The sequence below is a fragment of the Eleutherodactylus coqui genome, chromosome 6 (genome assembly GCF_035609145.1).
Source record: "Eleutherodactylus coqui strain aEleCoq1 chromosome 6, aEleCoq1.hap1, whole genome shotgun sequence".
NCBI classification, from domain to species: Eukaryota; Metazoa; Chordata; class Amphibia; order Anura; family Eleutherodactylidae; genus Eleutherodactylus; species Eleutherodactylus coqui.
Window position 1 is genome coordinate 71,833,876 of NC_089842.1, and position 17,170 is coordinate 71,851,045.

The following is a 17,170-nucleotide window of genomic DNA, read 5'->3' on the forward strand; positions in this document are numbered from 1 at the left end:
TTCGCTTGCGGGGGAGAATCGTACGGACGTCTTCCATTACAGTTAATGGAAGCCGTCCATTTTGCGATACTTCTGCTGTGAGCACTGAGTCTGTATGGCCGCCCACCCCCAGCACTTCATGCTGCACTATGCATGCGCGCCGGCCGAGACTCTCCCTGCGCATCTGGACAGGTGACTATAGGGTCCCTGGAGGGCGTGGAATCCAACCCGGCCGTGGGCATTGATTTCAATGAGAGCTGCCCCTGTAATTACAAGTGCCGGCCGCTACTTGGGGGTCGGAGCAGCGCTTTTCCAAGTGAAGGCATGTGTGCCTCAGCGCTGGAGGTGGTGCGTTTCCCTTCTCCGTCATAATGGAATCGAAAGGTGCTGAATGAACCCCATTATGGGGTCTGTTTGATGTCCGTTGGGGCTTCTGCGCTATTTCATCTTGTTTTTAAATGGAACGCAGCGATGGAGGTTCGAATGAAACGTTCACCGCTGGTATAAACGAGCGCGGAGGGGGCGGCGGAAGGGCTTATGCTCATATATGGGTGAGTGCGAAATCAGTCCGAGAAACTCCGATGGATATGGCCCACCGGCAATTGTGAGAAAAACGGATAGCGCCATGCTGTGTTTGAAAATTTCATGTTGTTTTAGTAGTAAGAGCGCCTTCACACGAGGATACGCATATTTGCGAGTCCTGCGTTTTAACAAAACGAGCATATTTTTCTGAACTTTTTATGCCCGCAGGGCCTATTTATTTGCGCAGGCAAACAAAGGCGCACCGCTGGAAATGACTAGTCTAATGAGTTCCAGATGTCTGTTTTCCAGTAGATGAATGCAGTGTATTGTGCATCTCCTTGCGTATTGCACGCACATTCCCCCATTGGCTTCTATGCTGTTTTTTTGCAAGACCGAAATGAGCGCGCAAAATATGGAAATATGAATGAAGCCATTGATGTCAATGGGTGCCGTTCCCTGCGTGTTGTGTTATGCAAATTGTGCACACATATCCGCCTGTCTGGCGGAGCCCTAAAAGGGTGTGGGGGCATTACACCTGCATCAAAATTGCATTTACCCGAGTGTGCGATGCAATTTTTTTGGGTTCCAAAAGGAAATAATGGGCGATTCTATAACGGAATCTCCAGCACATTGGCGCGGGCTGTGATTATTTTTTTTTTTGTTCTCCCATTATCGGTGTGATCCAAAAAAAATGACCTAATTTAACCCATTGCAAACAATTATTTCTTTTTACATACAACTTATGCACACAATGGCGCACAATACCGGCCCGTGTGAATACATAAAGTATATTAGAAAGCAGCAGAACTTTTCATTATGCAATGATGAAAAACTTTATTTATAACACATCAGAAGAACAGGCTGCAGTACCAGGAAACTAGTACGATGGCGCCCCTTTAATGCGGTCCTTCACAGAGTGTCATTTCTATACCGCCCGCGTACATCGCTGACTATCTCAGCTCCGTGGGAACTGCGCCACAAAATGACAAGCTAAGCCGGCGGGCGAGAACTGCATAAAAGCAAGTTGCCATCCTACACGGCTGTCAATCACCTCCTGTCTGCCAATCACTTTGCGAATTTTAGTCCAGCCCATTCCTCACTCCTCCAATCAGCGACTGCTAGAGCTCAGCGCTGGTGTTCTACATTTCCCATTGGACGCGCTCAGGGTGTTGACCACGCCCCTTCTCCGCCGAGTGTATCGGTTGCTATAGTAACCGTCGCACGCTACAGCCGGGAGGTAGGATGCGCCTCTATTGCATTTGTTGTCGCAGTTATCAGCCGCCGCGGTGTCCCTGCAGGAGACGATGTGATCCGCCGCTACAAGGTGACTATCTGCCTGCTTTACCTTTGCTGTAGGCTGTAATAACGGGACGGAGAAATAAACTCGGTCAAATTTGGCATCCTGTTGTTGATTCTTCCACTGCTGCTCACCGAGGACTACTTCTTGTAATAGTGGAACAAATCTATCATCATATCATAAGACTGTCTTTGTTACCTGTTGCAACCAATCACAGCGCAGCTTTCATTTCTCGGGCTGCTGAGGTCAGATGCAAGCTGCGCTGTGATTGGCTGCTGGGGGCTGTTAGATGGTTTTGCTAAATGAGGGCCAAAAGGTTTTATTCTTCATCGCTGGGAGGATCTTCAGAAGGAAGTCGGAGGATCTTCAGAAGGAAGTCAGACGTGAGTCGACCGTACCGGCGGTGATGATGGTGAACTTTATCCTTGGCCTCCATATTCCCCGGACCTTACATGTGATGTTTCCCAGGTCTACATGCCCCCCTTACCACCCACCATGCGTGATCTTTGGCACCACGGAAGCCATTGCATCAGTCGTGATACTCTACAACGTGTACGGCAGGAACTTCGCTGCCGCCTCCATGAGTCACATTGACACCTCTGATGGGGAAACATTTTTGATGTTGTGCAACAAAACTTTTTGAGTTTCTGTTTCCATTGATCTGAGTGTCCTTCCACGTGAGTCCTTGTTTTGGAACGACTACCACCTGACCGCTGCAGCCATTTGGACGCCAAGTCATTCTACTGCTGGGGGCGCTGGGTGTCGCCGAGGTCTCCATGCCCCGTGTATAACTTGTGCCATTTGTTCTTCTTCCGTTCCAGGACTTGCTGTAAACTCGCAGTCTTGATTCGTCTAGAAAATGATGGAATCCGTGACTCAGAACGCGCCGCCTGCAATATGTGTAAGTAGTCCACGCTGGAAGCCCCGTCCCAAACTTTCCTGATCTGATCTATTGTGAGACAGTAGCAGAAAAAGTAGTTGAGGGTGAGGGGGCACTATTTTTGGTAAGTCATGTTTCCGGGCCTGGATTGCATGGCATGATGGGCAGGCTGGGTAAGGGTCAGTCATTCCCTTCCTATCCTCTAGAGAGGCTTCCTGCCCACAAGATATACAGGTTTTAGAGGTCCGCTCATGACTGAGCTTTAAAGGTTAGTACTTTAACAGCCTCCGTCTACTAGACTGCGAACTGTGTGAGTTGCCACGCGCCACTTTGATGTTTTGTTTCGGGCACTCGGTAGAGGGCAGCCTTGTAGCCAACGCTCAGATGGGCAGCAGTTCATTTTGTGTTCTTGTACCTGAATATAAAGGCTACGGGGGCAGATTTATCAAACTGTCTAAAAGAAAAATTGCCTTAATTGCCCCTAGCAACCAATCACAGCGCAGATTTCATTTTGTATTCTGCGCTAAAATGAAAGCCAAGCTCTGATTGGTTTCTAGGGGCAACTAAGACCGTTTTGCTTTAAGACGGTTTCATAAATCTTGTGCAACAGAATAAAGTCAGACCCAGCCCTGACTGTATTTTGCCAACCGCTGTGGAGCTAATCTTTGTGTCTGTGAGTCTATCAGTCTCTTGCCCCTCCCTGTAGCCACCCCCTCTCGCCCACCCTAACTCGCTGTCACTCTCCCTCCCAGTCTGTCACCCAACTATGGCAATCACATCTTTTCATCTTGGTATCCTCCCCTAGCTCTCTGTCGCCCCCCTTTGATAGCATTAGTGTATGCAGTGTCGGAATATGTCGTTTTTTGCCAAACTTAACTTAAAAAACAAAATAATTTTCACATTTTTCAAAAAAAAGTGAAAGTGCTAAAAAGTTTGGCCACGTTCACACGGGGTAGATTTTCTGCACAGTAAAATAAAACACAGGGAACATTTGCAGCATTTAGGGGGGTCTCGCTCGAACAGATTTTAATTGCGATTCGTGTCTGCACTGACTTTCCGCCGCAAAACACAGGCATTGACTGTTTCAATTTCTCCTTCGCACTCGTGGACACGAATTGTGTATTTCGCAAGCGGAAGAAAAAGCACAGATGCTGTATTTTTCTGTGGACCCGACACGGATGGCCTCCATTGAAGGCAATGGAGGTGTCCAATCTGCAATTAACATTGTGTATGGGGCGCAGGTACCCGCGTAATTGCTAAGCAATGGCGCGGGAAATTGAAACAAAGAAAAAAAAACGTACTGTGCATGACCCCCTGCGAGCCTCCGTAGTCATCCGCAATGCAATTTAAACAGGTACACAGGGCCACGGCTGGGCTCACAGCCAAAATTTGCTGCGGGCCTCCCGTAAGTGGAGTTTGACACATTCGTGTGAGTCTGGTCTTACAACTGCAATGTGGATGAGATTTTCAAAATCTTGCGCACACGCTGCAAAAAAAAGGTGAGTGCGAGTGAAATCCTTGATGCTGTCGGGTTGCTGCCCACCAGAGGTTCAGGATAGGGAGGATACAAAGAGGGGAGCCTATTACTACTGGGGCCATTACTGGGGGAGCCTATTACTACTGGGGCCATTACTGGGGGACCCTATTACTACTGGGGCCATTACTGGGTGACCCTATTACTACTAGGGCCATTACTGGGTGACCCTATTACTACTAGGGCCATTAGTGGGGGACCCTATTACTACTGGGGCCATTACTGGGGGACCCTATTACTACTGGGGCCATTACTGGGGGACCCTATTACTACTGGGGCCATTACTGGGGGACCCTATTACTACTGGAGCCATTACTGGGGGGCACTGTTACTACTAGGGCCACTACTGGGGGGCACTGTCACTACTGTGGGCACTATTACTATTGTGGGCACTATTACTACTGGGGCCATTACTGGGGGACACTATTACTACTGTGGGCACTATTGCTGCCAGGGACACTGTCAGTATTGGGGCCGCTACTGTGCACATTATTACTACTGGAGCCACTAAGTGGAGCACAATTACTAGTTATGGCAAATAGAATAACGGAAGTAAAAACATACGTTGTGATAAACCACACCCTCTTTTACCGTGGCCGTTATTTTTTGTGACAAAGGTGGCAACCCTACTTATTAGAGTGTTCTGAGTTAATAGAGGTACGTCTCTGATTATGGACAGCTGTCGTTTAGCCAGAGTGAAGAGCAGCTACAAAGAGCATCTGTGGAGAGCAGAGCAGGTTTGTGCATTACATAGACAAGCTTTTGATTTCAATGAATAACATGCAGTTCTTTATTTTCCCTGCGGAGGTGCTGCAGGAAAGTTGAACACTTGTTCAACTTGCGATCACTTGAACACTTGTGATCAACTTATTTTTGTGCCACCATTTTGGCCAAAAGGGACTACGATATGGAGAACCCCTTTTTTGCTCAAATATTTTCCTGAATTTACCTAATTTAGTCGAAGGGGAAATCTTTTCTGCAGCATATAGACATAGGGGGCGATAATATTAAGACTCGCGTTTCATGTGACAGTCTAAATATTATCTCAATTGGCACACAATGTGGCTATTATGAAAAAAGCGCACATTTCTTCATATATTGGGCATATCTTGGCCGTTCTAAGCGCCTATACAGAAATCAATGCCAACTAGGAGCTGGCGTAGATTTCTGGTATAATTTATGGATTTCTGGCGTTATACATAAATATGTCGTCTATTATATGTACCAATAAAACGCCCCTTTTTTAAGGTTGCATAGACTGACATATCTGTCAATATGTTGCAAACGTGTCTTAGGGCCCCCTTACACATCATTATATTTAATGTAAGTGGTACTGGCCGATTTCAGCAGCACTGCTGACCATCTAATGAGTATACATCCTATCCTTTTGCTCTGGCCAGAGATAAATCGCCTTGAGAAATTTATCGCTGTTTACTCTACTCTTCGCATCGAAAACACATGCACGCTCATCCAGGCGTAAAATGTACAAGTTGCATAACGACCAAAATTAACTATTTTTCTGTTTTGATCTATTATCCACTAGGTGAATGAGATCTCCTTTTTTTTTGCCTGACCTGCGCTGTTGGATAACTCCCCTTTTTTCCCTCCCTCTTTTTTTATCAAGGGAAAGAAAGGCAGGGTTAGGTTCCTGTGTGGGGTCGCCCTTTTTAGGGCAGTTACCCCGCTTTCTCATCTTTAGACTAGTGCTTGTTATGCAATCAGGCTTTTTAAAATAATTATTTTAATATATTAACGTTACTTTTCTGTGAATGCTAGTAGTTTCTGTGTCTGTAATAGATATTTTCGCCATAAGGGGCTTACAGTCCTACTTAATCTGTGAGACTTGTACTGTGTACTTTCTGTTATCTGCAAGAGACAATCAAAGTTTCCGCATTGGTTTTCCCATGGTCTCGAGAGGTTGCACGAGGTTGGGAAAACCAATGCAGATACTTTGTCTGATTGTCTCCTGCAGACAACAGTAAGTGGACTTCAGATTCATAGGCAGCTCCAGCCTTGGAATATTTTCATGATTTTCTATTGAGCATTTTGCAGGGAGTTTCGAAATAATAGTTGTTTAGTGAGCTGCTGCTAATAGACCATAATGAGAAGAGCGGCAGGCAAAGCAACGTGATTAGAAGATTGAAGCCTTGACTAAGTGGATGTAATTTCGCTGATCCCTTTGATCTTTCATGGAATTATACCTAGTGCAATACCTGTAAATGCCGCAGCATGCCTTCTAGATCAGTGTCGTGACCCCAGTGTCATGCAGAAGTGTATGGGTGCTTTTATGCTATCTATAAAGTTAAAGTCCATGTTTTTATGCTATGCACATAAAGAGTTGTGTTATGTTGGGTTGACACTTCCATCCGGTATTTGTTGCTCTTTGACAGTCAGAACAGTTCAAAATTTTGTGTCATTATATCTATTGAAAAGACCCTAAATTTTCAGGTAATCGCTTTGCTTATTTTGTACTAAATGTGTGTTATTGTTACATATGATTAGACTTTTCTGTCCTACTGAAGACTATTAAATCTGTAGCTAAACACCGCGTCAGATCGGCTGAGGGATAACAGAATATCTTAGATAACATATGCAGGAGACTAGAACTGACTTTGATAAAAGACTGTCATAATGGCAACAAAGTACAGCCTGAACTGCCCAAGCTGGACTGGCAACTTAAGCAGAGCACCCGCCCTGAAAAGGGTAAACCACTGCAGGACAGAATCTGAGTCTTAAGTCTGAGAAAAACAAGCAAATCTGACCACAGAACGCCAAACCACAGAATCATTTGAGCACAGACCAGGATACTAGAAGTAGACAACCCAGCCAGCCTGTCAACGCTGGAACCAAAGGGAGATGTTAATCTGTCAGTGTCACACTCACAAGTATAGTTCATTTTACAAGTCCAGTAGTCTGAAATATTTGCACCCACTAGTGGCGTACCGCCAGTGTAGGCAAGTGCTACGTAACATCCAGCTTTTCCAGAATGGCATATTTGCCTAGTAATACAGCAGTATGATCCTGGTTGCCATATTACTGTATAACTAGGCCTTTTAGGGACTAAGGGTGTCCATATTATGGCTGCAGTACCTGGACACTTCTTGTGGGTCTACTGAAAAGAACTTAGATCACCATACAAAGTGGCCCATAGACATTGCTGCAGAGTCCTAGCCTTAAAGGCTATGGAAACCTTTGTGTATGAAATATCATTGTACAAGTATTTTACTATGTCCCTGGAAAAAAAAATGATGCACTTATTTGTATTTTTCATTAAGTTTTCCTTATCATGCAATTAGAGAGCCTCATACTTGATTTGCAGAATCTCCTACTTTCAAGTTTCTGGAATTACCAGCACATATCATCTGGAGTCTCTCATAAATATGCACAAGCTGTGTAGCATATCTAGACCGACCCAATACTACACAGCTATCCTCTCTGAGTATCTGTTGGTCTCATAGAATCATAGAATCGTAGAGTTGGAAGGGACCTCCAGGGTCATCGGGTCCAACCCCCTGCTCACTGCAGGATTCACTAAATCATCCCAGACAGATATTTGTCCAGCCTCTGTTTGAACATTTCCATTGAAGGAGAACTCACCACCTCCCGGGGTAACCTGTTCCACTCATTGATCACCCTCACTGTCAGAAAGTTTTTTCTAATATCTAATCTGTGTCTCCTCCCTCTCAGTTTCATCCCATTGCTTCTAGTCTTTCCTTGTACAAATGAGAATAGGCCTGATCCCTCTGCAGTGTGACAGCCCTTCAGATATTTGTAGACCGCTATTAAGTCTCCTCTCAGCCTTCTTTTTTGCAAGCTAAACATTCCCAGATCCTTTAACCGTTCCTCAGAGGACATGATTTCATGATTTGTAGACCGCTCACCATCCTGGCAACTCTTCTCTGAACTTGCTCCAGTTTGTCTCTGTCTTTTTTTAAAGTGGGGTGCCCAGAATTAGGCACAGTATTCCAGATGAGGTCTGACTAAGGAAGAGTGTCGTTCTACCTCACTGCTGATAAAAGCAGAAAAGTCACCTGGAGTTAATTACAGCCCTCTGTAATAGTAGCTTTCTCTGCTCTCTGTCCTCTTGATCTTCTCCATCATCCCTGGCACTGTCATACAGCCCCCTGTAATAGTTCAGTGAATACACGTTAACAGGGAAGCAGGCTAGAGGAGGGCTGCAAAACACCCCATCAATTACTGACTGACAGAACTTGCTAAACTTTCAGTCCTCCATTCTGCAGTATTTGGAAAACAATACAAGCATAGAAATCAAACAATCAGAAATTTTCAATGAAAACCAATTACAAAAAGTCTTTAATTCCAAAAATACAGCTGTACATCCAGCATGCCTGACCTCTGACATTGGGCGCACTTGGGCTGTCCCCATACGGATGCAGTAGACGGTGGGCTATTTTTGAGGCCGCTCTCACACAGCCCGCTTTTTACCGTGGTGTTTAAATGTTGCGCTAATTGTGGTACAATGCTTCCATTGATTTCAATGCTGGTTTCTAACGCCGCGTTTTTCGAGCGCTATGTACCACAACGCTTTACGGTATTTGCATTTCACTTTCAATTATGCATTTTGCTCCTGCCAGGGCATTCGTATCGGCAACTGCTACATCTGTATGCAGAAGGCTTTATTCACATGAGTGTTTTTACGCAGCTATTTCGCCGCGTTTTCACACCGGACGAAATTTGCGACCATCTGAGGCATTGGATTCCAATGCATTTGTTTACATGGGCGATTTTGTTCAGCGATCAATCGCCCGGCGGGGAAAAATAGCACATACGCTGCCGATTCCGGTGGGCGCTTTTACGCAGGAAAAGATAGTTCTGGTTCTATCTTGCGGCCAGAATACGCCGGCGGCTCCCATAGACACCTATAGGAGCTGGAAAAATAGGGAGGGGGAGGCAGTTCAGCAGCGTCCAACGCAGGGAAAGTGTACAGGGGCCTCTATTTAGGCATCTGAAGTCATTCCGATGATTTATGTTGAGCGAGGAAATTCCGGCAATGTGAATGGATGAGAAAACGCTAATTAAGCTCAGGACTTGATCGCGTCATTTCTTCATTGACGTGATTTAACGGCGACAGTAAAAACGCATACGCTCGTATGAAGGGTTGCTGATTGTCCGCTGATACATAGTGTCTGTGCGCAGCTTTATATTACTTTTAGTTACATTTTGACGGTTTAGTTGCGCCCGTACGTGAGGTATACATGGCCGCCGGGATGATAGGAGCACATCCTGCGTGGGCTGCATTTGCCCCATATACGGCTGCTTTGAAGTTGGCCCTCGGGGTCCCGGCGGCGCAGCGTGCTGCCTGTAAAGACATCTGCATCTGTTTTGTGTTACTTCTTCCTATGAAGCTCCGGCCGTCTGTAAGGGCTGACACCGCACACGCTGCTAGGGGATCCCATTACGAGCATGCTCAGTGCTACTTTGCATCAAGCCCTTCACCCCTCCTTCCCTGCAGCTTTGCTTCTAGTCTCCTATGAGCAGGCGGAGAGGACCAGCAGTATCCCTGATGGCTACTAAGTCTTTGTGCTTGGCAATCGCCTGGGCACACCGCAGGCTCCAGCGGCATTAAGTCAGACAGCCCATCGCTGCGGTGGAGGATGATCGCCTATCTGGCCAGGGGCAATCTGCAGGAGATATTACATGAAGGCTTCCCGGAGGTATGTGCGTGTGTTCTCCATACATACACGTATGTAGAGGCTGCACGGGGTTGACACTCATGCTGACGGAGAGAGTTGGAGAGTTCTGCAGAAGTTTGCTGGGTGTGATCGCCTTTGCAGCAGGCTCAATGTCATTTCTACGTCCCCCAACATACTCGATGTGAGGTCAACAGGATATGGAAATGGACGGATTAGAATATTTGCGCAGATATAGCAGAGCTGAGTCTGTTCAGCTCAACCGTGATGTGAAATCTGTAAACCTATTACATTATCGGAACTCGTCGCGATGGAGAAGTGCTGCAAAAAGTTAATGATGTTTAGCCTTCCTTCATTTATATATGGCGGTAGGTTTGTGTGGTGATTCATGGCCGCCGGCGTTATGTGTGCTTGCTTATACATTGTGTCAGAATGTGAATTATGGATGAATATACGTAGCGCAGTAAGCAGAGTAATGCGGGTTGTGTGTTAGTACAATTCAGGTTGGCTCAGCTATACAATTTAGGGCTCGTTCACATCAGCGTTAGGAAGTTCCGTTTTTCAGCTGCGCTCGAGGAGCAGGAAAACGACACCCCCTGTCCGAGCAGATCTATCTTATGATGGAACCGAACGGAGTCTCATTGACTATAATGGGTCTGTTCAATTTCCAGCCAGCAGTCCGGCATTTTGCCGAATTCACAAGACGAAATTGCGCTGCTTGCTGAATTATTTTGTCTCGCTTTCTAGCAGAAATTAGTGACAAAGGTTCCAAACGGAACCTGAAACGCTGATGGGAATGATTCCCTCGGCTCTGACCACATTTGTATTGGTCATTGATGTTGTTCTGCTCCGTCATAGGAGTGCTGGTTCGGACATATAATAGTCACAAATGGCGCCAAATGCCCCCCGTTGACATATAATGCTGCCCACCAGGTTCCAGCTTTCCATTTTCCTGTCCGTATGACAGAACAGGAGAACGGGGAAAAAAATGCTGATGTAAGCCTAGCCTTAGGACCGATTCACTCGACCGCATTTGCGCGCACAAGACGCTGTGAATAGAACACTCTGATTTCAGTGGGCTTATTCACTTAAGCATATTTTTTTTCCTGCAAATTTCGGTCGCCAAAAACAAACGCAGCATGCTCTATTTTTCTATGGATTTGCGCACCAAAAGTCGCCATAGGAGTCTAAAAGTATGCGCAAATGTGCGCAAAATACGCTGGGAAATACATGAAACATTGCTTAATTACGCAGGAAGAAGAACACATCTGGAACTCGTTGGACTAATTGCCATTTCAATGTCTGGGAGCATCGTGCTATTTGGTGCACAAATGGACATGCCTCGCATTTGTATAAAGCACAGTAAAAGACGCCGATGCGCATGCAAATAAAGCAACATTCGTTCAACAAAAACGTTGCACTCATGCGCGCGCCAATACGTATACGATCTGACCGCTAAACGCTGAAAAAAAACATCTGTGTGAGGGAGAGCTTAGTCGCAAGAAAAAGTAAATGAACCCCTTGGAATTGCCTGGAATTCTGCATTGATTACTAATACAATGTGATCTGATTGTTATCTAAGGGCTTCTTCACATTAGTTAATTGTCGGGGGTCTGCCGCTTGGGTTTCCCGGTGATTCGTCGATTGCCCTGTAAGCTGTCATTACAGCGGGGCCTGATGTCGTTATAAGGGACGAGAGAGGAAGAGCGATAGCATGGTGGTCCATGTGAAAAACAATTCCAGGATGCCCTATGCGGGTCCATATCACCGATGCTGTTTTACCAGCGAGAATTTGACATGTGCTGATGAGGTGTCAAAATGCTGTCCAATGTAAGCAGTGTCCGAGAATCTGGGGTTTACCCTGCATATGTCTGTGTAAATGGGCCCTAAGGGTGCGTTCGCACATAGTGAGTTTGGTGCAGATTTTCGGCAGCAGAAAAATCCACACCAAAATCAGCAGACAACACACCTTTGTTTGAAGGGATGAAGTCTGATGTGGATCCGCGCAAAAATCTTCACCAAACGGTGCAAGTTTTCATGAAAATTTTGCTGTGGATTTTTCATCTGTGGAAAATCCACACTAAATCCGCAAAGTGTGAACGCACCCTAAAAGGTGGTATGTTGGAAGCAAGAGAAAATAAGCAAATGTAAGGATCTGAGTGACTTTGACAAGCGTCAACTTGTGATGTCAGAGCATCTCTAAAATGACAGGTCTTTTGGGCGTTCCTGGTATGTAGTGGTTGGTACCTACAAAAAGTGGTCCAAGGAAGAACAAGTGGTGAGTTGTAGATAGGGCTACGGGTCCCCAAGGCTCATAGACCCTTGATGGAGCTGTGTAGCCATAGACCAGTCCAAGTGGCCATACTGACACCTGTTCACTGCCAAAAGTGCCTTCCAAGGGCACACAAGATTCAGAACCGGACCATGGAGTGTTTCAAAAAGGTGGCTCAGTCTGATGAATCACATTTACTTTTACATCATGTGGACGGCTGGGTGCGTCACTTACCTCGGGAAGAGGTGACATCAGGATGTACTATGGGGAGAAGACAAGCTGGTGGAGGCAGTATGGTGGTCTGCTGGGTACTTGGGTCCTGTCAGTCATGTGGATGTGGCCTGTACCACCTACCTAACATTGTATAGACAAGTTCCACCCTTCATGGCATCAGTATTTCATATTGGCAGGGTCAACAGGAACTATTCAGGAATGGTCAGAGGAACATGACAAAGATCAAGGTGATGTCTTGTTCACTAACCTCTCAAGATCTCCATCCGATCGAGCATCTATGGAATGGGCTGGAATATAAGTCTGATCTACAGAAGCCGCACTGCACAATTTACAGGACCTAAGAGATCTGCTGCTAAGGTCTTGGTCCCAGATAGCACAGGACACTGCAGAGGTCTCATGGAGTCCACGCCTCATAGATCAGAGCTCTTCTGGCAGAAGGGGGATCTGCACAACATTGGGAAGTAGTTTTTAATATTCTGGTTTGATTGGTGTGTGAGCAGTTTAGCCTCTACATCTTGTTGCTGCTGACCATCTGATACAGAAGTGCTGGTCATTACTTGACTTCTGCACAGAGTCTCGTCACCAGATCAGAGGAATCTCTTATGTACCTTGGCATCTGTTGCTAACAACATCCCAAACACATGAGCAGCATGAGTGAAGATTACCCCTTAGGGAGGCAGAGAGCTCCCCGATGAATAATTACAATGTGGTAAACCATATTCGTCAGGGCTTCCCTCCGAAGACGACAGGAAGTAGCAGTTCTATGTAGTCTGTGGACGTCGTAGAACACTTGTTCTCTGTAAGTATTCTATTAGATTGACAGGAAAATTTACTGGGTGTCTGGAGTACGAAGAGGACACCAGGGACCGAATCAAAGAGGCAGAGTGGCTTAAAGCAACCCTCCGGTCCTGAACAAATAAAGATGGCCGCATCGGTTCTCTGACTACCTGATGAACTAGTATACATTGGTAGTCACTACATACTGCTCCCATTGGGCAGCACTGCTCACCTGAATAGCACTGGCCAATCAAAGCAGCGTGTAGTGTGGTCATCAGAGAAGGGTGCAGCCATCCGGTTTTCAGGACCGGATGGTCACTTTAAACTTGCTAATATACTCTCCATACAACAGGCTCCATTGACCATAATGGAGTCACTCGCCAAAGAACACCAAAATTAGCATGGTTCACCATTGGTGTCCTCTTCACACATGTTCCTTCATAGGTTATATCAGGTAAGACTATCCCCATGTGTCACATTGTTTGTTGTGGTGGTAACACGTGGGGATAGGCTTAGATTACGGAGACAAATAGAGTTTGCTAAATAAGCCTAGCACTGCCAGGTTTAGTAAGTGCCACCAAGGACACGTGCCTGGAGAGATAAAGCCAGCAGCATGCTGGCCCCTCTGTGCATTCTCCTGATCCATCCGCGTCCGGGACGTAACAGAGCATTACATTACCAGAAGCAGATGCATTGTCTTCTATTGGAGAAAGTTGTTTCCCACCCTGTGAGGAAGTAGTATCATCATATTTGGCTACATCCAGAGATATGGTGGTTGGGCGCTAAACCTGGAGCTGGGTAGAAGGACATCCTGAATTAGCCTCACGTGCAAACCCCAAACTATCAGCATCTTCTGAGACGTTGAGGAGACTTCATAGAATGGTGCAGAGAATATTGTGGAGGAGAAGTAGTGCAGGAACCTGTGTCGTATGTGTATACGAGGTAAGGGGCACTGCTTTCATGTCTTAATTCATGCTGTTTGTGGAGAACCTTAGTCTGGCGCCGTTCATTAACCTAGTAGGACAGGTCCAGTTTTGTATTTCTCTTTTCCTATGATGGAACAGAAGAATGGAATGTGAAATGCTAATGTGAACCTAGCCTTAGCTAGCTGTGTGCTCGGCCAATAGCGTCTCCTCCAGACTTCCCCATTACACATGCACCAACGGCTCAGCTCTTTATGCAATGAGAAAAGAGGAAAATATTGCGGTCAGACCTGTCCAAAATCATCAGGTTTAGCTGAATTTCATTTAAAGCCAGTTTCACGGGGGTGTATTTATGCACCTGTAATACAGATGTCTGTCCTGGGACTGTAGTGGCCAGAAGTCTATGTTGCTGGCCCCTCCATAAATGTCATACATGTAATGCCTTTTGTAGATGCGCTGTGCAAAGTTGTCTAGTCATCTTGTTATGTGTATTGCACAGCTGCAGCAAGTGAGAGGTTAAAGGGGTGGTCTCGCGAAACAAAGTGGGGGTATACACTTCCGTATGGCCATATTAATGCACTTTGTAATATACATCGTGCATTAAATATGAGCCATACAGAAGTTATTCACTTACCTGCTCCGTTGCTAGCGTCCTCGTCTCCATGGTTCCGTCTAAATTCGCCGGCAGCTTGCTTTTTTAGACGCGCTTGCGCAGTCCGGCCTTCTCCATTCAGCACGAGCCGCTTCAGTGTGCTCCCCGCTACAGCTCTTCTGCGCATGCGCAGATGAGCTGTCACTGCTCGGGAGCGCGCTGGAGCGGCCATTCTGTACCTTCCTCTGTTAGAGGAAGGTGCAGAGCTGCCGAGCTGCCGGAGAAGCCGCCCAGCTGTCCTGCCGTCCAGCTGTCCAGGTAAGTGATGGGCCGGGGGGGGCTGTCGCTGCGCCGGGGGGGGCTGCCGCTGCGATGGGGGGGGCTGCCGCTAGGCCGGGGGGGGCTGCCGCTGCGATTGGGGGGGGCTGCCGCTAGGCCGGGGGGGGCTGCCGCTGCGATTGGGGGGCTGCCGCTAGGCCGGGGGGGGCTGCCGCTGCGATGGGGGGGCTGCCACTAGGCCGGGGGGGGCTGCCGCTGCGATGGGGGGGCTGCCGCTAGGCCGGGGGGGGGCTGCCGCTAGGCCGGGGGTGATGGTCACTGACAGGTGAAGGCCCCGGAGCCCAGCGCTGGGCTCCGGGGCCTTCACCTGGGCTGAGGGTCTAGCGCTGGGGAGCCGGGAGCGTAGCGCTGGGGAGCCGGGGGCTAGCGCCGGTTACCTGCTGCCTGGCGGTGCGGGGCGTCTGGTCGGCGGCTGCGAGGCGTCTGGTCGGCGGCTGCGAGGCGTCTGGTCGGCGGCTGCGGGGCGTCCGGTTGCCATGGAGACACAGCTGGCAGCGTCTCGGGAGCGCGCACGTCGGGCTGCAGCGAGCGACGGGGAAAGAGCCGGCGGCCATCTTGGGGAAACTTTTATAAGTTGCTGAAACGCTGGAACGGTAAGTACAAACCAGCTAGGAAAGTCATTTACAGGGGTAATTAGTAATGTATGTTTAATTAGGGGGACTGGGCAAAAAAAAAAAATCACTGCTTCCTCGAGACATCTCCTTTAATATTTGCATGAGACTGGGAGATGCCTGCAAATGTATCAATATTTGTCTAGTCACGTGATCTATGTTATCTATAAGTATGAGTGCTTTGGGTGTGGTAGAGGGTTCTTCTTCTGTGTTCCTGAGAGAGAGTGCCAGCCACATGGGGGTACCTTTAACCCTCATGTGGTGAAGAATGGAAGAAGAAGAGAGGTTTTCCTGAGTACCCCTATGCCAGGAGCCAACAGTGAGTGAGAAGACATAAGAGAGAGATTGAGAAGAGACAGCGAAAAACACCATGTAGAGGTACTGTTCCGTGAGAGGGTCTGTGGAGTGACCCTATCCCTATCCTCCTCCGGAGAGTTCCCCGTTCAGGAGCGGTCCTAGCAGATAACTGCGACTGCAGGACTGGTGTCATCCTGTGTTTCCTCCATGACCCCTGATCTTCTGTTTACCTGCACCAGTGTTTCTCAAGTGTAATCTAATCAGGTTTTCAAGTAAAGTTTTGCCAGGCCCTGACTGTTCCCAGGGACCTGAAGGACATTACACAGTCATTTATTTACCGCGGAGGGTCATTTCGGTGGTAAAGGAATGGTGGCTTCACCCGTGACAACGTTGTCTCCTGTTCCTATGTTTATTGGCCATCCCTCTCCTGGTGGTGTCCAGAAGAAGCTGAGGCTACAGGTGTCTCTCCGGGAGGGAGCCTGGTAAGTGCCACCGTGACGAGTGTCCACTCTACCCTCCCAGCTCCTCAACGTATGTCCTGTGTCTGGAGTCACCCTACAGAACGTTGCAGGACAACCCGAACTCAGAGCATATACTATAGACCCCCATGATACTCTTAGTTCTGGTCAATGCTCCTGTGGTCGGAACAGGACATACATCTCTAAAACGGGGGGCATAAATGCGACTTGTGTGAAACTGGTCTAATGGGTATGGGCTCATTTAGTATGCAGCAGCCTAGATCTACAGTTCCAAGAAAAGTAAGTGTACCCTTTGGAATTAAAAGGACTTCTGCATTGATTACTAAGGCCCAATGTCTACGGGTTGGTCGATTCCGTGCGGGAAATCCTGCCCAGAATCCAGCCCTGCCCGTGGCCAGTGAGCCCTGCGTACCTGTATTTCCTCGGCAGCAGCATCCGTGCGGACCTCTCCACTTCCGGGTTTGCTCTACTGTGCATGGTCCTCATTTGCCACTTGTCTAAACCCAATTTATCCACATCCTCTTGTGTCCTCTCTTGTACTAATGGTTTTACATAGTTTTGTATCATCCGCAAATATTGCTATCTGCCAGTAACCTGGTGCTTGGTGATTAAATGGTCTGGAGTATGGCCGACTGCCTGAACCAGTTGTTGTTTGTCAGTCATTTATAGGATGCAACTGAGCAGATGCATTGGATACATAAGTCCTAGATAATCTGCCTGTATGAGAAGAACACAGAGTCTTGCACAGATGTAATGGGGGATATACACTGAGCCCCGGCAGCC

General features: G+C 47.4%; 1 protein-coding gene across 3 annotated transcripts in view; it reads left to right on the forward strand.

Annotated features, from left to right (window-relative positions):
• The first annotated feature begins 1,784 nt into the window (after window positions 1-1,784).
• DIXDC1 (DIX domain containing 1) overlaps window positions 1,785-17,170 on the forward strand; it is a 118,621-nt gene continuing 103,235 nt past the window's right edge. Inside the window, exons 1-2 of one of the 3 annotated variants that reach the window (XM_066606977.1) lie at window positions 1,785-1,825; window positions 2,620-2,699. In XM_066606977.1, the coding sequence (XP_066463074.1) occupies window positions 2,658-2,699 (42 nt within the window). In that variant the 5' untranslated portion in view covers window positions 1,785-1,825; window positions 2,620-2,657. Of the gene's footprint in view, window positions 1,826-2,619; window positions 2,700-9,730; window positions 9,888-17,170 lie in introns of those variants that run through there. The other 2 variants (XM_066606976.1, XM_066606978.1) reach the window with 2 other exon arrangements.